We start from the raw sequence: 22,424 nt of genomic DNA, 5'->3' as shown, positions 1-22,424 counted from the left end.
ACTGTTCTTGACCTTCAGTAGTTCCTCCTGTCCACTGGCTTCAAGTATGTCCACAAGCTCTCTCCTCCTTACGTGGATACGCTCTTCCCCGACTATTCCCCGTCGCGCGTTCTTCTCTCCTCCTAAACTCACTTTACTGGGCCTCCCTCTTGACTGTCCCACCTTCAACCCTGTGTTCCTGCTCTTCCACTTCCATTCTCCTTGAAAACCACCTGACCCCCCGCGACGTTTTTAGATTGTGACCTGCTCCTAGGACCCGGGACCGTGTCCGATTCCCAACTGTGAATTCTTTCCGTGTGCTTAGTACAGTGCTTTGCGTACGGTAAGGGCTTAATAAATAATATTGCTTCTTCTACAAATACTACTACTCCTACTCTTCCTACCTATAAAGTCTTCCTGAAAGCCGGCCTTACCAAGGAAGCATTCTTCCATTAATCCACTTCCATGGCATGGGGAATGCCACACATTTTACTTCCTCTCACTTCCTCTCTCACGCTCTCTTTTCCTCATCTTCCTTCCTCTTCCATTCCCTGCCTCTTTCCCTTCCTTCCCTCCTCCACTTCTTCGTGCCTTTCCCCTCTAGACCCTAAGCTCGTTGTGCGCAAGGAACGTGTCTACCGACTCCATTGTACTGTACTCTCCCAAGCGCTTAGAACAGTGCTCTGCACACAGTAAGTGCTGAATAAATACCGCTGATTGACTGATTCCTTGATTTCACTGTCAACTTCATCCTCAACTCCAAAACGGAAAGTCAGCCTTCCTGATTGAGATAGGTGTAGGGGCTGAAGTATTTCCTAGCCGTACACCGTGGACGAAGGCGGGAGGATGATAATAATAACTGTATTAGTTAATCGCTTATTATGTGTCCAGCACTGGGATAGATACAAGTTAATCAGGTTGGACACAGCCCCCGTTCGGCTTGGCGCTCACAGCTTGCTAAGTTGCTGCCAAACCTATAAGGTCTAAAACGTTCCATCCTCCACTCTTCTCCAATTTGAGTGTGAGTCTTTTAAATAGGATAAGCAACCCAAGTTGAGAAGCAGCATAGTCTAGTGGAGAGAGCAAGGGCACGGAAATCAGAAGGACTTGGCTTCTAATCCTGACTCGGCCAATTGCTTGCTGTGTGACCGTGAGCAAGTCACTTACCTTTTCCGCGCTTCAGTTTCCTCAACTGTAAAAGGGAATACCCGTTCTCCCTCCTACTAAGAGAAGCAGCGTGGCTCAGTGGAAAGAGCACGGGCTTTGGAGTCAGGGGTCATGAGTTCGAATCCCAGCTCTGCCACTTGACAGCTGTGTGTCTGTGGGCAAGTCACTTAACTTCTCTGGGCCTCAGTTACCTCACTTGTAAAATGGGGATTAATAATGTGAGCCTCATGTGGGACAACCTGATTCCCGTGTCTACCCCAGCGCTTAGAACAGTGCTCTGCACATAGTAAGCGCTTAACAAATACCAACATTATTATTATTATTATTATTATTATTATTAAGAGTTAACAAGAAGCAGCGTGGCTCAGTGGAAAGAGCCCGGGCTTGGGAGTCAGAGGTCATGGGTTTGAATCCCGGCTCTGCCACTTGTCAGCTGTGTGACTGTGGGCAAGTCACTTGGCTTCTCTGTCCCTCGGTTACCTCATCTGCAAAATGGGAATTAACTGTGAGCCTCCCGCGGGACAACCTGATTACCCTGTATCTACCCCAGCGCTTAGAACATTGCTCTGCACATAGTAAGCACTTAACAAATACCAACATTATTATGCCAACACTGTTTGACACTTAGTAAGCATTTAATGAATACCATAAAACAGTTGTCCCTTTTTGCCAACAAGAGGACTTATAGTGGGCGCAAATCTGCGTGGCTAAATTCAGCAAGACAAACCATATTCATTCATTCAGTCGTATTTATTGAGCTCTTTCTGTGTGCAAAGCACTGTACTAAGCACCTGGGACAGTACAGTCTAACAATAAACAGACATATTTCCTGCCCAAAACGAGAAGCCTAGGGGAGCGGGTTTAGATCGGCACCAGTGGCTGACTCCTTCTAGTGGCATTTGGTCCCACTCAGTGAAGCTCGTTACGGCCAGGGAACGTATCTGCTAATTCTGCTGTACTGTACTCTCCCAAGTGCTTAATACAGTGCTCTGGGCATAATAAGTGCTCAGTAAATACGATCGATCAATCGATCCCAAGTTCAGCAGTTAAATAACCACTTTGATGTGGATTGGAAAGTGCTTTCACCGTTTAGAAGATGGGCAGACCAGGCAGAGGAGGGGGCTTCCGTCTCTCATCTCTCGCCCTGCTGGGATGGGCTGGAGGGAGGGAGGGAGAGAAGGAGAATCTTCTGTTCACCGAATTCAAGAGTTCAGATGGTTGGATAGACATCAGAGCTGATCATATCCTTGTAACTGTAATTTATTTATTACATCTGTAATTTATTTTTTATAGCTGTAATTTATTCATTTATATTAATACCTTTCTCCCCCTCTAGACTGTAAGCTTGTTGTGGGTAGGGAATATGTCGGTTTATTGTTGAATTGTACTCTCCCAAGAGCTTAGTACAGTGCTCTACACACTGTAAGCGCTCAATAAATATTTCTAGACTGTGAGCCCATTGTGGGCAGGGATTGTCTCTGTTGCTGAATTGTACTTCCCAAGCACTTAGTACGGTGCTCTGCACCCAGTAAGCACTCAATAAATACGATTGAATGAATGAATGAATGATTGAATGCAATTGAACTGTATTGCACAGATTTATTGAAGTCACATTCTCCCGCTTTTCCTTTTAGTTGTTAGGAATTGAGGTCCAATCTTATTTTAATAATAATAATAATAATGGTATTTGTATTTGGCTTACTATGTGCCAAGCACTGTTCTAAGTGCTGGGGTGGACACAGGGTAATCAGGTTGGCCCATGTGGGGCTCATACTTTTAATCCCCATTTTACATATGAGGTAAATGAGGCACAGAGAAGTTAAGTGGCTTGCCCCAGGTCACATAGCAGTCAAGGGGCAAAGCCGGGTTTAGAACCCACGTCCTCTGACTCCCAAGCCCATGCTCTTTCTACTAAGCCACGTTGTTTCTCTTGTCTTATGCTGTCGAGTCGTCTCCGACCCATAAGGACTCAGTGTACATATCTCTCCCAGAACGCCCCACCTCCTTCCGCAATCGTTCTGGTAGGGTGTCTATAGTGTTTTCTTGGTTAAAAGATGGAAGCAGTTTATCATTGCCTTCTTAATAATAATAATAATAATAATGTTGGTGTTTGTTAAGCGCTTATTATGTGCAGAGCACTGTTCTAAGCGCTGGGGGAGATACAGGGTAATCAGTAAGCCCGTCAAACGGCAGGGACTGTATCTGTTGCCGACTTGTTCATTCCAAGCGCTTAGTACAGTGCTCTGCACATAGTAAGCGCTCAGTAAATGCTATTGAATGAAAGGTTGTCCCACGTGATGCTCGCAATTAATCCCCATTTTACAGATGAGGGAACTGAGGCCCAGAGAAGTGAAGTGACTTGCCCACAGTCACAAAGCTGACAAGTGGCAGAGCTGGAATTCAAACCCATGACCTCTGGCTCCCAAGCCCGGGCTCTTTCCACTGAGCCACTCTGCTTCTCTAATTCCACTGAGCCACGCTGCTTCTCTACTTCTTCCACGCAGTGAACTTGAATCTCTGCCCTCGACTCTCCTATGTTTCTGCTGCCCAGCACAGATAAGTTTTGACTTGTAGCCGATTGTCTTCCACTCGCTAGCCACCGGCCAAGTGAGGAATGGAATGGGTGCCCGACTCTCCCTCCCATAGCCAAGACTGGGACAGTACAGGAGACTCTCCAGGTGTGATCCTGAGAGGGGGAGGTACAAGCTACCCACTCGCTTTTTCCCAGAAGTATCTTAGATGTACCTCACACCCTGCCCCACCCCGTCTTCCCACTGACTGCGGATTCCACATATCCCTTCCATTTGCCATCTTCCTGATCTGCCACTTGCCATGCTCTTGGAGGCCCTTAACCTGGTGCTGCCCATCGAACACTGTTGCACACTCTTCTAATTGTGGAATTTGTTACGAGCTTGCTATGTGCCAACCACTGTACTAAGAGCTCAGATAGATAAGAATAATCAGATTCTTCCCACGATCTAAGTGGGAGGACGTTTAGGTGTTTAGCCCCCTTTGTCAAGGAAGTTGAAGCATAGAGAAGTTAAGTGACCTGCTCAAGGTCACCGAGCAGGCAAATGGCCGTGCTGGGATTAGAACCCAAGTCTTCTGAATCTCGGGCTCCTGTTCTTTCCAGTCAGCCATGATATTTCTGGCTTCCTGAGACCTCACAGAGCATGGTTTCAGCAAATATCTGGAAATGCTGAAGTATACTGGATCTGTAGAGAAGCACTGTGGCCTAGTTGATAGAGTCCAGGCCTGGGAATCAGGAGGACTTGGATCCTAATTCTGGTTCTGCCACTCGTCTGCTGTGTGGCCTTGGGCAAGTTACTTAACTTCTCTGTGCCCCAATTACCTCAGCTGTAAAAGGGGGATTAAGACTCCGAGCCCCATGTGGGATATGAACTATGACCACTGTGAGTCCCGTGTGGGATATGAACTATGACCAACTGATTACCTTCTATCTACCCTGGCACTTAGTACAATGCCTGCCATACAGTAAGCACTTAACAAAAACCATTATATATATATATATATATATGTGAACGCACATGCACATCTTTGTATTCATCATCTTTCTTTCTTTCTTTCTTTCTTTCTTTCTTTCTTTCTTTCTTTCTTTCTTTCTTTCTTTCTTGCTTTCTTTCTTGCTTTCTTTCTTGCTTTCTTTCTTGCTTTCTTTCTTGCTTTCTATCTATCTATCTATCTATCTATCTATCTATCTATCTATCTATCTATCTACTTATTTATAGGTAAACACAACCATATATGCTGGATAGTATACTATTACCTACATTAGGCAGAAAACCTGGTGAGGGTTAAGAAAGCCCTTGGTCTTGTGGAAAGAGCACAGACTTGGGAATCAGAGAACCTGGGTTCTGATTCTGGCTCTGCCATTTGTCTGCTGGGTGACCTTTAGGGTGGTGTTTTACTTTCAAGTGCCAAGAGGAAAATCAGGTAAGTCGAGCTGATTCCATTTTACCACCATTCTTTCTTGGTGTGGGCTTCCAGAAGACTTGTCATCAGTCAGAGTTCATGATGGCAAAAATAACAGCCTATTTAAATGATTGAACTATTATGTTTGCACAATCACTCCAGAGAGGGTGGGGCTATCAGAATTCTGAACCTGGTTTATGTTTAGGAATTTATGATTTGATGCAAGAGACTACAGGGAGTTGCCTAGATGAAAGGAGACCACGTTTTAAAGCCTGAAATGTTTTTCTCAGGACTGCCCTTCACCTCCTCCGGACTGTCGACTAACTCTGTTGTATTGCATTCCCTCAAGCACTAGTACAGTGCTCTGTACGCCATAAGTACTCAAGTATTCATTGTATTGTATTTATTGAGCACTTACTGTGGGCAGAGCACTGTACTAAGCACTTGGGAGAGTATAATATAACAATAAACCTTAGGCCTTCCCAGACTAAGCCCCCCTTTTCCTCTGCTCCCCCCCTCCCTTTGCCCTCACTCGCTCCCTCTGCTCTACCCTCCTCCCCACCCCTCAGCAGTTGGGTGTCTATATGTACATATTTATAATTCTATTTATTTTATCGATGATGTGTTTATATCTATACTTCTATTTATTTATATTGATGCCACTGGTGCCCGTTTACTTGTTTTGATGTCTGTCTCCACCTTCTAGACTGTGAGCCAGTTGTGGGCAGGGCTTGTCTCTATTTGTTGCTGAATTGTACTTTCCAAGCACTTAGTACAGTGCTCTGCACACAGTAAACGCTCAATTAATATGATTGAATGAATGAATAAACAGATATATTCCCTGCCCACAGTGAATGATGATATGGAAGAGACATGTTTGTAGCAGAGGAGGGTGGTTTTTCTGAACTGCGTAGCTTAAATTTACTAGCCAAAACGTTCAATTCGGGTCAGTCAAGTTTGTGGACAATTTGCAAGACGTTTTTTCTGAAGGCCCTTAGCTGAGAAGGTCGAGCCAGAGGCCAGTCTTTACATGCAGGCTAAAAGTGTGATTGCTTCAAGCCCCCAGAGGCTCAATAGAGGTTCCTCCTAGTTCCAAAACCCTCTTTTCATTATGCATTTATTTATTGTGCATCTGTGTATGGTACATTACCTCTTATTTTGTTTCCACTGTTGAGATTATTCCCGTCTGCCTCCTTACTAGAGTGCAAGCTGCCTGAGGACAGAGAACATGTTTTGGATTTCTTCTATTTTCCAAGGGCTTTTAATAAGCATTCAATAAATCCCGTTATTACCGCTACTGAGAAAGAAAATTGGGCTAAGAAATGCAGAAGCCTCAATAACTCCAAGGCCAAGAGTTTCCTTTTAACTCCCTGCTTTCCTCTAGCAAATTCCTGTACGTCGATGTGCGGCCAGAGAATAAAGGAACTATCAATCAATAGTGTTTATCGAGCACCTACTTTGTGCTGAGCAATGGGAGAGTACAAAAGAATAAGTAGACATTATCACTCACTATCCTCAAGGACCTTCAAACTAGCATGAAGACACACACAAAGTAAAGTGTGACTGGGCAAATCCCTTAACTTCTCTCTGTCTCAGTTACCTTATCTGTAAAACGGGGACACACCTCTCAGGGTCGCACCTGGAGCGTTTCCAGTACTCTACCAGTCTCGACTATGGGAGGGAGAGTCAAGCAGAGGCCGACCCATTCCATATCTAGCTTGGGCAGTGGCTAGCGAGTGGAAGGCCACCGGCTACAAGTCAAAACTCACCTGTGCTGGCCAGCAGCGGCACGGGAGAGAGTCGAGGGCAGAGACTCAAGCTTACTGCGTGGAAGGAGGCAATGGTGAACCACTTCTGGAATTTTACAGAGAAAGCTCCACGGATACATTATCGCAACGATTGCAAATGGAGGTGGGGCGTTCTGGGAGAGATGTGACCATGGTGTCTCTGTGGGTCGGAGACGACTCGACAGCATAAGAAAAGACAAAATGGGGATAAGACTTGCGAGCCCCATGTAGGACGTGGACTGTGCCGCGTCTTGATTCTATTTATCTTGATTCTATTTATTGCTATCGTTCTCGTCTGTCCGTCCCCCCCGATTAGACCGTCAGTGGGCAGGGACTGTCTCTATCTGTTACCGATTTGTACATTCCAAGGGCTTAGTACAGTGCTCTGCACATAGTAAGCGCTCAATAAATACTATTGAATGAATGTGCCAGACATGGTTAGCTTCTATCTACCCCAGTGCTTAGCATAGTGCCTGGTACATAGTAGAGACTTAACAACTACCATAAAAAGAGAAAAAAGATGTTTCTGACTCTGCACACAGGGAGCACTCAATAAATACCCCGGATTGATTGATTAGGCCTCTAGAACTTCATTCAGGCCGTATATATTTTCATTACCCTATTTAGTTTGTTAATGAAATGTACACCGCCTTGATTCTATTTATTTGCTATTGTTTTAATGAGATGTTCATCCCCTTGATTCTATTTATTGCTATGGTTCTCGTCTGACCGTCTCCCCCGATTAGACCGTAAGCCCATCAAAGGGCAGGGACCGTCTCTATCTGTTACCGATTTGTACATTCCAAGCACTTAGTACAGTGCTCTGCACATAGGAAGCGCTCAATAAATACTATTGAATGAATGAAGGAAGGAAGGAAAATGTATCTGGCTTTTGGAACCTGCCTTCATCTGGGGGGAGTTACCTCTGTGACTTTTTGAGACACACTTGAACATCTGCTTGGCACCTACCTGTTCTTAAAGAAACACCTGCGTCCCGTGATTCCTGACACCATTCTGTAAATCTCCTTTAATATGTAGGTGTTACCTGGGTGTGCAGCTTCGGACGAGCCTGCCAACTATAGTACCTTTAGGCTTTTGGCTCAATTAATAGATGGTGACTGGGAGAGGAACAAGAGAGTGAATGAAACACTTTTATATAGAGCTTCATAGTTCAAAGGAAGCATTTTCCGGGATGTGGTCCCATGGCCAGAACTAGCCCCATCTCCTACCAGCCTGTCTCGCACTAGGTTCATGGTTGGACTAGGTACAGAACCCCGAAGTCCTCACCGCTAGACCCCTGGCTACAGGACAGAGTTTTACTTCATTATCTTGGGTTCCTAGCTTTTTATGGTATTCGTTAAGCATTTGCTATCTGCCAAGCACTGTACAAAGCACCGGGGGTAGATACAAGCGAATCAGGTTGGACACGGTCCCTGACCCACTTGGGCTCACAGACTGTAAGCCCGTCAAAGGGCAGGGACTGTCTCTATCTGTTACCCATTTGTACATTCCAAGCGCTTAGTACAGTGCTCTGCACACAGTAAGCGCTCAATAAATACTGTTGAATGAATGAATGAATAATCTCCATTTTACAGATGAGCCGATTGAGGCACCGTGAAGTTAAGTGACTTACCCGAGGTCACACAGCAGGTTAGTGGCAGAGCAGGGATTAGAACCCTGATCCTCTGTCTGCCAGACCCATGATCTATTCATTAGGCCGCACCGCTTCCCGACGTCACCTATATACCACTGTTGTTGTTATCATGCTGTCGAGTTGTGTCTGATCCACAGGGACGCCCTAGACACATCTCTCCCAGAGCGCCCCACTTCCATCCGTGATCGTTCCGGGAGTGGATCCGTAGAGTTTTCTTGGTAAAAATACGGCCTTGGTTTACCACTGCCTCCTTCCACGCGGTAAACGAGTCTCCGCCCTCGACTCTCTTCCGTGCCGCTGCTGCCCAGCGCGGGGGAGTTTTGACTTGTAGCGGATTGCTTTCCACTCGCTAGCCACTGCCCCAGCAAAGAATAGAATGGTTAGGCCTCTGCTTGACTCTCCCTCCTTAGTCGTGACTGGTAGAGTCCTGGAAACCTCCAGGTGCGACCCCGAGAGGGGTTTATAAACCATACTAAAAATCACAGGGTACAACGTGACTCTCCACAATGAGCTCCTCAGACACAATCAACTCACTGGTATTGAAGCAGAGCTCATAGTAATAATAATAATGTTGGTATTTGTTAAGCGCTTATTATGTGCCGAGCACTGTTCTAAGCGCCGGGGTAGACACAGGGCAATCAGGTTGTCCCACGTGGGGCTCACAGTCTTAATCCCCATTTTACAGATGAGGTAACTGAGGCACCGAGAAGTGAAGTGACTTGCCCGTAGTCACACAGCTGACAAGTGGCCGAGCCGGGATTCGAACCCGTGACCTCTGACTCCAAAGCCCGTGCTCTTTCCACTGAGCCACGCTGCTTCTCATAGGAACACAGTTCTGCTGGGTGGGACTTGGATGAGAGCAAGGGGCCCAAGCAGTTGCTATGTGGAGAAAAAGGATCATGCTGAAGGATGTGGCCACTAAAGGAGGGAGTAGAAATAGCCCCAATTCTGGAGGAGGGAGTGTCAGTAGTTAGTAGTGAGGCCATGGACCCCCGAAAAAGAAAGCCAGTCAATCAGTAAATCGTATTTGCTGAGCGCTTACTGTACTAAACTCCTGGGAGAGTACAATGTAACAGTATAATAATGATGTTGGTATTTGTTAGGCGCTTACTATGTGCAGAGCACAGTTCTAAGCGCTGAGATAGATACAGGGTAATCAAGTTGTCCCACGTGAGGCTCACAGTTAATCCCCATTTTACAGATGAGGGAGCTTAGGCCCAGAGAAGTGAAGTGACTTGCTCACAGTCACACAGCTGACAAGTGGCGGAGCTGGGATTCGAACCCATGACCTCTGACTCCCAAGCTCGGGCTCTTTCACTTTCTATTTCTTTCGCTTAACAAATACCAACATTATTATTAGAGAAGGAAAGGCTTGAATTGAATGGATCCTTAGGTCACATCATTTAAGTAATGTGATAGAGAGGATTAACGCAGTTTTCAGGTTGGAAAGGGCTACTGAAATATAGTCTGAGACAGGAGGGAGTTTTTTTATTATTACTACTAATAATAACAATAAAAATCGTGGTATCTGTGGCACTTACTATGCACCAAAAGCTGTACTAAGCGCTGGGGTAGATGCAAGATTGTCCGATAATAATAATGATGGTAATCGTTAAGCGCTAACTATATGCCAAGCACTGTTCTAAGCGTTGGGGTAGATACAAGGTAAGCAGGTTGTCCCACCTGGGGCTCACAGTTGTCCACGTGGGGCTCACAGTCTTAGTTCCCATTTTACAGATGAGGTAACCGAGGAACAGAGAAGCTGAGTGATTCGCCCGAAGTCACAGAGCTGACGAGTGGCGGAGCAGGGACTGGAACCCATGACCTCTGACTCCCAAGCTCGTGCTCCTTCCACTGAGCCACGCTGCTCTAATTGAACGGAACCTTGCAAATACGGAACAAAATTCTACCAGTCCACATCCTTCCACGGAGACAAAGGGGGAACCAAGGAGCGTTTCTGGATTCTCACCCAAGTTAAATCGCATTTGCCTGGGAAAGTAGGTCTTTGAATCTAGCACTCTACGGTAGGCTCTGTACTCAAATCACGAAACTCAAATCACGATCAGACACAATCCTCATCCAGGAGGCAGTGTGTGCCCCCTCACTTCTTCCCACGTGGAGTAAGGAATAAGCCAAATACTGGGCAGGTTAAGAAGTGGCGATGATAAGACCTAAAAGAAGATCTTCGTGGCTCAGTGGAAAGAGCCCGGGCTTGGGAGTCAGAGGTCATGGGTTCGAATCCCGGCTCTGCCACTTGGCAGCTGTGGGACCGTGGGCAAGTCACTTCACTTCTCGATGCCTCAGTTCCCTCATCTGTAAAATGGGGATGAAGACTGTGAGTCTCATGTGGGACCACCTGATTACCCCGTGTCTACCCCAGCGCTTAGAACAGTGCTCTGCACCTAGTTAGCGTTTAACAAATACCAACATGAGAAGCAGAGTGGCTCAGTTGGAAAGAGCCCGGGCTTGGGAGTAAGAGGTCATGGTTCGAAACCCAGCTCTGCCACTTGTCAACTGTGTGATTGTGGGCAAGTCACTTCACTTCTCTGTGCTTCAGTTCCCTCATCTGTAAAATGGGGATTGACTGTGAGCCTCATGTGGGACGACCTCATTCCCCTCTATCTACCCCAGCGCTTAGAACAGTGCTCTGCACAAAGAAAGCGCTTAACAAATACCAACATTATTATTATTATTATTGTCTTCAGCAGTGATGTCACCACCCAGGGTGTGAGGCAATGTTTGGTTCCGCTCCGAATGACGACACTGATTTGGAATCATCCTACAGTGAAGGTGGAGACTCCAGCCCGTGGTATATAAATGGGACCACTTTCTTGGGGAGGATTGCTCAGATGATTTCAACCGATCTGTCGCCATGAAGACCTCCGGTGCTATCCTCCTGCTCCTCGTGGTGGCGATTCTCTGTGGCCCTACCAGTGAGTACAATTGACCTGATCTTGTAAATTCAGTTACGCCTGGGGTTCCCCCAGCCTCAATTTAATCAGTCAGCCGGCCAGTCAATCGTATTATTGAGCACTTACTGGGTGCAGTGTTGGTATTTGTGCAGAGCACTGTTCTAAGCGCTGGGGTAGATACAGGGTAATCAGGTTGTCCCATGTGGGGCTCACAGTAAATCCCCATTTTCCAGATGAGGTAACTGAGGCCCAGAGAAGTTGAGTGACTTGCCCACGGTCACACAGCTGACAGGTGGCGGAGTCAGGATTCGAACCCATGACCTCTGACGCCCAAGCCCGGGCTCTTTCCACTGCGCCATGCTGCTTCCCAGTACAGTGCACTGTACTGAGTGCTTGGGTGAGTACAGGATAACAATATAACAGACGCATTCCTCGCCCACAACAAGCTCACAGTCTAGAGCGGGACAGACCGTTAAAATGACTTGCTCAGTGAGGGGAGTGGTGGACTGCATAAAAACTGTCAATTTTTATCGGGACTTAACTGACACTAACGACGAGGCTGTTTTCTCCGATGATACTCCAGATTGCAAAATGGTTGAAACCCCTGCGGAGAAATAACGACACCGATTGAGATGCTTCCTGAAACAATTCTACTTTGGCCGACCGAAACGCAGCCTCAAATTCAAACTCCTTGTGAGCTGTTTGAGTTTTCCCAGCCAGGAACAGTTCCGTGAAAGACATTTAATGTCTTAAGTGCCTGGCTCCGTCCAATCAAGAAAGTGCATTTGAATGGACTTTCTCGGAACTGAAGTGGGAGAGTTGAAGGTGGAGGGTTCAGCGGTTGTGTTTCGGACTCTTGGGTTTGCCTCACAGCAGAGTTGAAAAGTGACCGGCAAGTCTGAGCTTTTCACCTCAGGTCCATGGGAAACACGACCTCTCTCCTGAGTGAGTAAATGATGATGATGATGACAATGGTATTTGTTAAGTGCTTACTATGTACCAAACACTGTCCTAAGTGCTGGGGTAGATACAAGGTTATCGGGTGGTCCCGTGTGGGACTCACAGTCTTAATCCCCATTTTACAGATGAGGTAACTGAGGCACAGAGAAGTTAAGTGACTTGCCCAGAATCACACTGCTGACAAGTGGCGGAGCCGGGATTAGAATCTCTGACTCCCAAGCCCGGGCTCTTGCCTCTTGCTTTAGAGGTCAAGAGGCCCGAATCCTCATCCGGCCTGACCCGCTGCGGGATTTGGCCTAACAGAATGCTTCCTTTGCCCATTTGTTCCACTTCAGTACTGGAGAGCAGGTTGGGGAAAGTCACTGTTATAAAAGAGCGTCGATATACATTAAACCATAATAAGGTTCAGAAAGACAGCCGTTTGAAGACCTAAAATCTGCATCATTATTTTCCTGAGCTAGCGAGGGGTTCTCTTGGACATTCCCTTGATATCTTCATTTGTATTTTAGAGGCTGCCAGTCTTTCTTCAGCACAGGTGAGTGATGTTTTCTTCTTAGCCTTTTTGCCTTCTTGGATGGGCTTTAGTTTGCAGTTTTAGAAGGGACTTTGGTTTTTTCATCCTTCAGATTGAACTGTTTTTTGCCACCTATTAAGCAGAGACCGGCCCTTCCTGGACCATGTAGCCGTTGTGTCCTAGTTTCTGATCTCACGGTCTGGAGGTACCTAGTAGGATCCTGAGCATCTTCTCTCTTATATTGAGACCGTGAGCCCCATGTGGGACAAGGACTGAGTCCAGCCCGATTTGCCTGTATCCACCCCAGAGCTTAGTATAGTGCCTGGCACATAGTAAATGCTTAACAGCTACCATTATTATTATTATTATTAAAAATTAATTTTATATTTTGTGGTAGTGAAGCTCTTACTACGTGCCAGGCACTGTACTGAGTGCTGGGGTAGATACAAGCTAACCAGGTTGGACACAGTCCCTGTCTCATACTGGGCTCACGGTCTTCATCCCCATTTTACAGATGAGGAAACTGAGATGCAGAAAAGTGAAGTAACTTGCCCAAGGTCAGATAGCAGGCAAATGGTGGAGCTGGGATTAGAACCCAGGTCCCTGTGACTCGCAGGCCGGGGCTCTGTCCCGTGCTGGGGAAAGTTTCCAAGTAGCTTCCTGAGGGTCCTGACAATTGGTTCTATCAATTCTAAGCAAACTGATAATCTCCTTCCGTCCTTCTCCTTTGTTTTCCTAAGAAAGTCAGGCTGCAGACATTCCCAAAACAGGTTCTCTTTCACCTTGTCTCTCTCTCCTGGACAAGATGAGAGCTAATTAGTGGTCAGAAAGGGATAGGGGGCTGAGCAGGGGAGGATTCATTGGAAGAATTTACTCTAGTGGGTCACAAACAGTGTTCTCCATATTTTCCTGATTATCTGGTGGCAAAATCTGGGCTAAATCGAAGCCTCTCTCCCACCACCATTTTGAGGATGGCCCAAGGATTTTACACACTGAAGGGTTTTCCTTCCTAGGGTCGGTTAATAAATTTCACAACAGGTTAACAAATACATCACGCTTACTTTATGCAGAGCAATGTATGAAGCGCTTGGGAGAGTACAATGCAACAGATTTAGCAGACACGTTCCCTGTCGTTATGGAGGAGACAATATTAATAAGCCATTTATAATAAATAATTTAAAGATATGTACGTAAGAGTTGTGGGGCTGGGGTGAATATCAAATGTCCAAGGTGACAGATCCAAATGCAAAGTTGACACAGAAGGGAGAGCGAGCCAGGGAAAAGAGGGTTCAATCGGGGAAGGCCTCTTGGAGGAGATGTGACCTCAATTGATGCTTTGTAGGTGGGAAGAGTGATGGTCTGGTGTTTATGGAAGGGAAGGAAGTTCCAGGCTAGGGGAAGGACGTGGGAAAGGGGTTGACGGCGAGCTAGATGAAATGGGAGTACAGTGAGTAAACTGGTGTTTCAGGAGTACTAAACTCACTGAGCGTAAGAATGCCGAAAGGTGTCATTGCCTCTACGAGGGAAGAAAAGAGGGGCCGCAGGAAGGGAGAGAGGGGCTCCTCTTGCAGAGTCAGACAAGGCAGAGTTACTGGGAGGGGAATGCTTGAGGAGCAGATCTAGGGGGGCTGTCACTGGCTCCACTGTTCTGGAGGAGGAGGAGAAGATGCAAGAGGAAGAAGAGGAAAAGTAATAGTATTGACTAAGTACCAAGTGTGTAAGAAACATTCTTCCAAGGTCTGGGAAAAATATGCGAGTGAGAATTGGACCCTGTCCCTGGTTCCCAAAGCGTGGGGTTGGAAGAATTTCCCCAAAAGCGTGAGCCCTGAGCAGCCAGGAACAGACCAGCCCCTGGATGCTCTGGAGAGGTGAAAATAAAACAAATACTAATTGCTTTGTAGATGGACTGCAGCATGTATAAGAAGTACCCGGTAAATGCCATACCCTGCCCCATCACCTATTTACCGGTGTGTGGAAACAATTACATCACCTACGGAAATGAATGCCACCTCTGCACGGAAAGCTTGTGAGTATGGAGTAGTTATTTTTGATGTTGTTTTATTTTCTTCTCGGAGGGTTCAGGACCCCAGGAGAATGTGCCTCTGAGACAGCCCCTCCTAGCCTAAGGCAACCTATATACTCGGCCTAGCTAGCCAAGAAGACTGATGACTCGGGACTTAAGGTTCATCTTTCTTCTTCCTGACTTTCCCTCAACCTTTTTGCTAATCCTCCCCTACACTGCGTAAAGTCGTCAATCCGTCGATCAATGAATGGTATTTATCGAGCATTTACTGTGTGCAGAGCACTGTACTAAGTGCTTGGGAGAGTACAGTGGAGATGGTAGACAAGATCCCCACCCTCGAGAAGCTTACACTCCGGTTAACCTTCAGCCTGTGGCTTTCCTGACCATCACAGCTGACAGTGCCAGAGAGAACCCCGAGGCAACCAGCCCCGATGTAACTTATTTTCCCCTAGGGCACTGCTTTCCTCAATATCTGACGCTTCACGACCTCCTCTCTCTAGGTTTTCAGAGATTCATTCGTTCCTCCGATCGCATTTATTGAGCGCTTACTGTGTGCAATCACTGTACTAAGTGCTCGGGAAAGTACATTTCAACAACAGACGTTCCCTGCCCACAACGAGCTCACAACCTCAGTGGGGTTACTATATGGCTGAACTTGGGATCAATCAATCACTGAGCGCTTACTGTGTGCAGAGCACTGTATTAAGCACTTGGGAAAGTACAATACGACAATAAACAGACACATTCCCCTCCCACAACGAGCTTATAGGGCTTAAGGTCCCTCCTGACTGCATCACTTCTACCTACCGAGTCTGAATAAGATTCAAAACAAGGAAATCTTGGTAATTATTCCATGTCACCAAACGGTGAAGGGACCTGTCAAGCAATGTGCAAGCCATTAATAATAATAAAAATAATAATGTTGGTATTTGCTAAGCGCTTACTATGTGCCAAGCACTGTTCTAAATGGTGGGGTAGATGCAGGGTGATCAGGTTGTCCCAAGTAGGGCTCACTTTCTTCATCGCCATTTTACAGATGAGGTAACTGAAGCACAGAGAAGTTAAGTGACTTGCCCATGGTCACACCGCTGACAAGCGGCTGAGCCGGGATTTGAATCCACGACCATGATGTTACCGATGTAATTTGTTTTGAGTGGCCTTTAAAGGGCCTTTGAGCTGCCGGTCACCGTCAGAAGACACCCTCCCCCCCACACACCACCCATCTCTGTAAACCTTATTGAAGATAGGCTCGTCAGCGAAAGGAAGTAGCGTTTCTATGATTAGAGTAATAACCTCATTGTTATTTCATGTTTAGGAAAAGTAATGGAAAAATTAAATTTCTCCATAATGGAAATTGCTGATTCCACAGTGGAACTGGAGAGTGAAAGTCATCGTCGTCATTACAGTCAAAGAAGAACAGACCGAGACTTCTATTTGCACAGCGTTGGGTCAGTCTCTGTACGATGTCAAGTTAATGGGCTCCATAATTTACTGCACAGAAAATATCTCTAGCCGTCAAGCTCCTCGTGGCCGGGTATCATGTCTATCAGCAATTTTGCACTGTCCCAAGTACTTGGTAAGGGCTTAATAAATACTATGGATGGATTAATCTCTGTTTATTTTTTCAAGAAAGCAACCACTTTAGGTTTCTCCGCTTTTCTTCAGGCCCGGTCTGTTTTTGTCTTATGCTGTCGAATCATCTCCGTCTCATAGCGACGCCAAGGACACATCGCTCCCAAAATGCCCCACCTCCATCCGCAATCATTCCGGTAGTGGATCCACAGAGTTTCCTCTGTAAAAATACCGAAGTGGTTTGCCACTGCCTCCTTCCGCACGGTAAACTCGAGTGTCCGCCCTCGACTCCCTTCCATGCCTCTGTTGCCCAGCATGGGGGAGTTTTGACTAGTGGCCATTTACCTTCCACTTGCTAGCCGCTGGCCCAGCTAGGAATGGAATGGATAGGCCTCTGCTTGACTCTCCCTCTTGTAGTCGTGACTGGTAGACTACTGGAAACTCTCCAGGTGCCCCCCTGAGAGGGGTTTAGGCTTGGTATAGGGGACTAAATTATTGGTCGTCAAGCCCAGAGCAGGGTGTTATCAAAGGAAAACACAAGAGGGCATCAAACTTTCAGTGGTAACATTCCAGGAAACCCAACATTTTGGGGGTATCAGGAGGTTGAGTTCTGAAAATGAATGTTTAGCTCCCAGCAAGCCACAGTATACCTTACCTTTCTTGACTCCACCCCCTCCCCCTCTATTTGACAGGCTACAGCATCCAAAGTTCTTCAAACAGGCCCCAGACTATGTTACCTTAACAAATAAATCCTAACTCATCATTGCGGTATTTGTTAAGCGCTTACTATGTGCCAGGCACTGTACTAAGAACTGGGACGGACCCAAGCAAATCAGGTTGGACACAGTCCCTGTCCCTCGTGGGGCTCACAGCCTCGATCTTCATTTTACAGATGAGGTAACTGAGGCACCGAGAAGTGAAGCGACGTGCCCACCGTCACACAGCAGACAAGTGGAGGAGCGGGGACTATTCATTCAGTAGTATTCATTGAGCGCTTACTATGTGCAGAGCACTGTACTAAGCGCTTGGAATGAACAAGTCGGCAACAGATACAGTCCCTGCCGTTTGACGGGCTTACGGTCTAATCGGGGCAGAACTAGAACCCATGACCTTTTGACTCCCAGGCCCGTACTTGCTCTCTCCACTATGCCAATCGTTTCTTCAAAATAAATGAAAAAGATGGAGAGCAGAAGAATTTCACTGACTCCAAAGCCCGGGCTCTTTCCACTGAGCCCCGCTGCTTCCTCTATCTCGCCACCCATCTCTCGCCCACGTCCTGCTCCGGCCTGGAACGCCGTCCCTCCCTCTTCATATCTGACAATGACTCTCCCTTCCTTCAAAATCTTATCAAAGGCACAGGTCATCCAAGATGACTTCCCAGACGAACGAAGCCCCGCTTTACTTCATCTCCCGCTCCCTTCTTTGTCGCCCTGACTTGCTCCCCTTGCTCTTCCCCCCGCTCCCAGCCCAACCGCACATCTGTAAAAAATGTATCTGTATTGATTTCTGTCTCCCCTTCTAGACTGTAAGCTCATTGTGGGCAGGGAATGTGACTGTCTATGGTTGTACTGTACTCTCCCAAGCGCTTAGTACAGTGCTCTGCACGCAGTAAGTGTTCAATAAAAATGATCGAATGAATGAATGAATGAATTAAGCCCTTACTACGGGCCAGGCACTGTTCTAAGTGCCGGGGTAGGTACGAGCTAATCAGGATGGACCTAGTCCTGTCCCACTTGGGGCTCACAGTTTTAATCCCCATTTTCCAGATGAGGGAACTGAGATAACAGAGAAGTTAAGAAACTTGCCCAGGGTTGCACAGCAGACAAGTGGCCGATCCGGGGTTACTCGTTATGGACCGGGAATGTGTCTGCTATGTCTTCTGTTCTGTACTCTCCAAGGGCTTAGTACAGTGCTTTGCACATAGTAAGCACTCAATAAATATCACTGAGTGATTGATTGATTGCTTGATGTGATGGGTTAATTCACTTTTCTCCTTCAGGGCCTGTCGCTTTTCAAACCTGTTTCTTGGTAGCCCAACCTTCAAAGACCCTCTATGTGGAACACCTCCTTTCTTCCCCTCACCACCTCACTCCCACCCTGCCCAGTATAGTGGCAAGAGCACAGGCCTGGGAGTCAGAGGACCTGAGTTCTAATCCTAGTTCTGCCACTTGTCTGCTGGAAGACCTTGGGCAAGACAGCTAACTTCTCTGGGCCTCAGTTACCTCTGTAAAATGGGGATGAGCCCCACGCGGGACAACCTGATTACCTTGTATCTAACCCAGTGCTTAGAAGAGTGCTTGACACACATCACAGTAAGTGCTTAACAAATACTATAATTACCATTATTACACTTGAAGACTGAGATTGTCTAGGGCATTTCCTGCATTCAAACCTTGGATGAGCATTTTGAAGACAAGCCACGAGGGGAGGTGGACAAAAGTAATTGTAGCAAAGAAGTCACACTCCAAGGGAGAATCAACCAATGATATTTATTCATTCATTCATTAGTATTTATTGAGCGCTTACAATGTGCAGAGCACTGGATTAAGTGCTTAGTACGTACAATTCAGCACAGATAGAGACAATCCCTGCCCAGTGACGGACTTACAGTCGAATCGGGGGAGAGAGACGGTTAAAAACAAGACAACGTAAACATGATAAATGGAAACAAGGGGATGTACACCTCATTAACAAAATAAATAGGGTAATAAAAATATATACAAATGAGCACAGTGCTGAGGGGAGGGGAAGGGAGATGGGGAGGAGCAGAGGGAAACGGGGGAAAGGGAGCTTAGCTGAGGGAGGTGAAGGGGGAGCAGAGAGGGAGCAGAGGGAGCAGAGGGAAGAGGGGAAGCTCAGTCTGGGAAGGCCTCTTGGAGGAGGTGAGCTCTCAGTACTGAGCGCTTGCTGTGTGTGCAGCACTGTACTAAACGTTTGGGAGAGTACAATATAACAATACAAAAGACACATTCCCTGCCCACTGTGAGATTATAGTCTAGAGGGGGAGACAGACATCAATAAAAAATGAATAAATTATGGATGTGTACATCAGTGCTGAGGAGCCGGGAGGGAGGACGAATAAAGGGAGTCAGGGCAGTACGGAAGGGGGTGGGAGATGAGGAGAGGAGGGCTTAAGTCAGGGATGACCTCTTGGAGGAGATGCGTCTTCAATAAGGCTTTGAAGGCGGGGCGAGTAATCGTTTGTTAGCTATTAAGGGGGAGGGAGTTCCAGGCCAGAGGCAGGACTTGGGTGAGAGGGAGGGGGCGAGGTGGATGAGATCGAGTTACAGTAACTAGTTGCAAATCACGGAAAAGGACCCGGGACCTTAAGCTCTCTGGGAGCAGGGCCATGTCTACCAAATCTGTTCTTTTGTACTCTCCCAACCACTTAGTACAGTACCCTGCACACCAAAAGCACTCAATAAATATCACTGGTTGATTAGATGAGCTCTCTCTCCTTCTGTAATAATAATAATAATGTTGGTATTTGTTAAGCGCTTACTACGTGCAGAGCACTGTTCTAAGCGCCGGGGGAGATACAGGGTAATCGGGTCGTTCATTCATTCATTCATTCAATAGTATTTATTGAGCGCTTACTATGTGCAGAGCACTGTACTAAGCGCTTGGGACGAACAAGTCGGCAACAGATAGAGACGGTCCCTGCCGTTTGACGGGCTTACGGTCTAATCGGGGGAGGTCGTCCCACGTGAGGCTCACAGTTAATCCCCATTTTACAGATGAGGTAACTGAGGCACAGAGAAGTTAAGTGACTCGCCCACAGTCACCCAGCTGACAAGTGGCAGAGCCGGGAGTCGAACTCATGACCGCTGACTCCGAAGCCCGGGCTCTTTCCACTGAGCCACGCTGCTGTATCACCTTTGCACTTGGATCTGTGACCTTTGGGCATTTGCTATGCACCCCACCCTCAGTCCCAAAGCACTTCTGTACATACCTTTAAATTATATATTATAAATTACTTATTCATTCATATTAATGCCATTCATTCATTCTTTCATTCAATCTTATTTATTGAGCACTTACTGTGTAGAGAAGCCGCGTGGTTCAGCGGAAAGAGCACGGGCTTTGGAGTCGGAGGTGATGGGTTCGAATCCCGGCTCTGCCACTTGTCAGCTGTGTGACTTTGGGCGAGTCACTTCACTTCTCGGTGCCTCAGTGACCTCATCTGTAAAATGGGGATGAAGACTGTGAGCCCCACGTGGGAGAACCTGATTCCCCTGTGTCTACCCCAGCGCTTAGAACAGTGCTCGGCACATAGTAAGCGCTTAACAAATACCAACGTCGTTATTATTATTATTATCACAGAGCACTGTACTAAGCGCTTGGAATGTACAAGCTGGCACCAGTTAGAGACAATCCCTGCTCACAGTTTAAAAGAGGGAGACAGACAGCAAAACTAAACAAATAGACAGGCATCAATACTGCTAAAATAGATAAATAGAATCATAGATATATACACGTCATTAATAAAATAGAGTAATAAAAAACACATACAAATATACACAAGTGCTGTGGGGAGGGGAAGGGGTAGGGAGTAGGGACAATGGGGAGGGGAGGAGGGGTGGGGGGGAAAGGGAGGGCTCAGTCTGGGAAGGCCTCCTGGAGGAGGTGAGCTCTCAGTAGGGCTTTGAAGAGGGGAAGAGAGTCAGTTTGGCAGATGTGAAGAGGGAGGGCATTCCAGATCAGCGGTAGGTCGTGGGCCAGGGGTCGACGGCGGGACAGGTGAGAACAGGGCACCGTGAGGAGGTGAGCGGCAGAGGAGCAGAGTGATTGGGGTGGGCTGTAGAAGGAGAGAAGGGAGGTGAGGGAGGAGGGGGCTAGGTGATGGACGGCTCTGAAGCCAAGAGTGAGGAGTTTTTGCTTCATGCAAAGGTTGGTAAGCAACCACTGGAGGTTTTTGAGGAGGAGAGTGACATGCCCAGGCCACTGCTGTAGAAAGATAACCCGGGCAGCAGGGGGAAGTATAGACTGAAATGGGGAAAGACAGGAGGATGGGAGATCAGAGAGGAGGCTGATGCAATAATCCGGTCGGGATATTACGAGAGCTTGTATCAGCAAGGTAGCAATTTGGATAGAGAGGAGAGGACGGATCTTGGCGATGTCGTGAAGGTGAGACCGGCAGGTCTGGGTGACCGATTGGATGTGTGGGGTGGATGAGAGAGCAGAGTCAAGGATAACACCGAGGCCGCAAGCTTGTGAGACGGGAAGATGGTCTTGCCGTTGGCGGTGACGGAAAAGTCAGGGAGAGGACAGGGTGTGGGAAGGAAGATAAGGAGCTCCGTCTTGGACGTGTTGAGTTTAAGGTGGCGGGCAGACATCCCGGTGGAGACGTCCCGAAGGCAGGAGGAGAGACGAGCCAGGAGGGAGGAGAACAGGGGAGGAGGTGTCGATTTGGGGGTCATCTGTGTAGAGATGACGGTTGAAGCCGTGGGAGCGAATGAGTTCACCAAGGGAGTGAGCGTAGATGGAGAACAGAAGGGGACCAAGAACTGACCCTTGAGGAACTCCTACAGTTAGTGGAGGGGACGGGGAGGAGGAGCCCGCGAAGGAGACCGAGAATGACCGGCCAGAGAGATAAGAGGAGAATCGGGAGAGGACGGAGTCCGTGAAGCCAAGGTGAGATAAAGTGTGGAGGAGAAGGGGATGGTCGACAGTGACAGAGGCAGCTGAGAGGTCGGGGAGGATTAGGATAGAGTAGGAGCCACGTACATATATACACAAATGCTGTGGGGTGGGGAGGGGGCGTAGAGCAGAGGGAGGGAGAGTTGAGAGAGAGCGTTGGTAGACACACTCTCTGCCAATAATCAGGTTACAGTCTAGAGGGGGATTAATCATAATAATGTTGGTATTTGTTAAGCGCTTACTACGTGCAGAGCACTGTTCTAAGCGCTGCGGTAAACACAGG

At 47.2% G+C, this 22,424-nt stretch overlaps 1 protein-coding gene across 2 annotated transcripts; it reads left to right on the top strand.

Moving 5' to 3' along the window:
- Positions 1-11,362: 11,362 nt before the first annotated feature.
- LOC114806607 (serine protease inhibitor Kazal-type 7-like) lies at positions 11,363-16,538 on the top strand. Of its 2 annotated transcripts, XM_029051991.1 has the most exons (5): positions 11,380-11,453; positions 12,016-12,377; positions 12,902-12,927; positions 14,808-14,932; positions 16,245-16,538. In XM_029051991.1, exons 2-5 carry the CDS (start codon positions 12,353-12,355, stop codon positions 16,288-16,290), a joined length of 222 nt encoding a protein of 73 aa, XP_028907824.1. In that variant the 5' UTR covers positions 11,380-11,453; positions 12,016-12,352; the 3' UTR covers positions 16,291-16,538. The 2 variants fall into 2 exon arrangements, with proteins under 2 accessions (XP_028907823.1, XP_028907824.1); XM_029051990.1 differs by lacking the exon at positions 12,016-12,377 and having other exon boundaries at positions 11,363-11,453.
- The last annotated feature ends 5,886 nt before the right edge of the window (positions 16,539-22,424 follow it).

This window comes from Ornithorhynchus anatinus, chromosome X1 (assembly GCF_004115215.2).
Source record: "Ornithorhynchus anatinus isolate Pmale09 chromosome X1, mOrnAna1.pri.v4, whole genome shotgun sequence".
NCBI classification, from domain to species: Eukaryota; Metazoa; Chordata; class Mammalia; order Monotremata; family Ornithorhynchidae; genus Ornithorhynchus; species Ornithorhynchus anatinus.
The sequence above is the reverse complement of the archived record's forward strand: the minus strand, read 5'-3'. Positions and strand labels throughout refer to the sequence as shown.

Bases quoted from the DNA above. Each gene is read 5' to 3' on its own strand.
- LOC114806607 (XM_029051990.1), top strand. From the start codon at position 11,393: ATGAAGACCTCCGGTGCTATCCTCCTGCTCCTCGTGGTGGCGATTCTC. The intron at 11,454-12,901 runs GTGAGTACAATT...TTTGTATTTTAG, and splicing joins GATTCTCTGTGGCCCTACCA to AGGCTGCCAGTCTTTCTTCA. The intron at 14,933-16,244 runs GTGAGTATGGAG...TTTCATGTTTAG, and splicing joins CACCTCTGCACGGAAAGCTT to GAAAAGTAATGGAAAAATTA.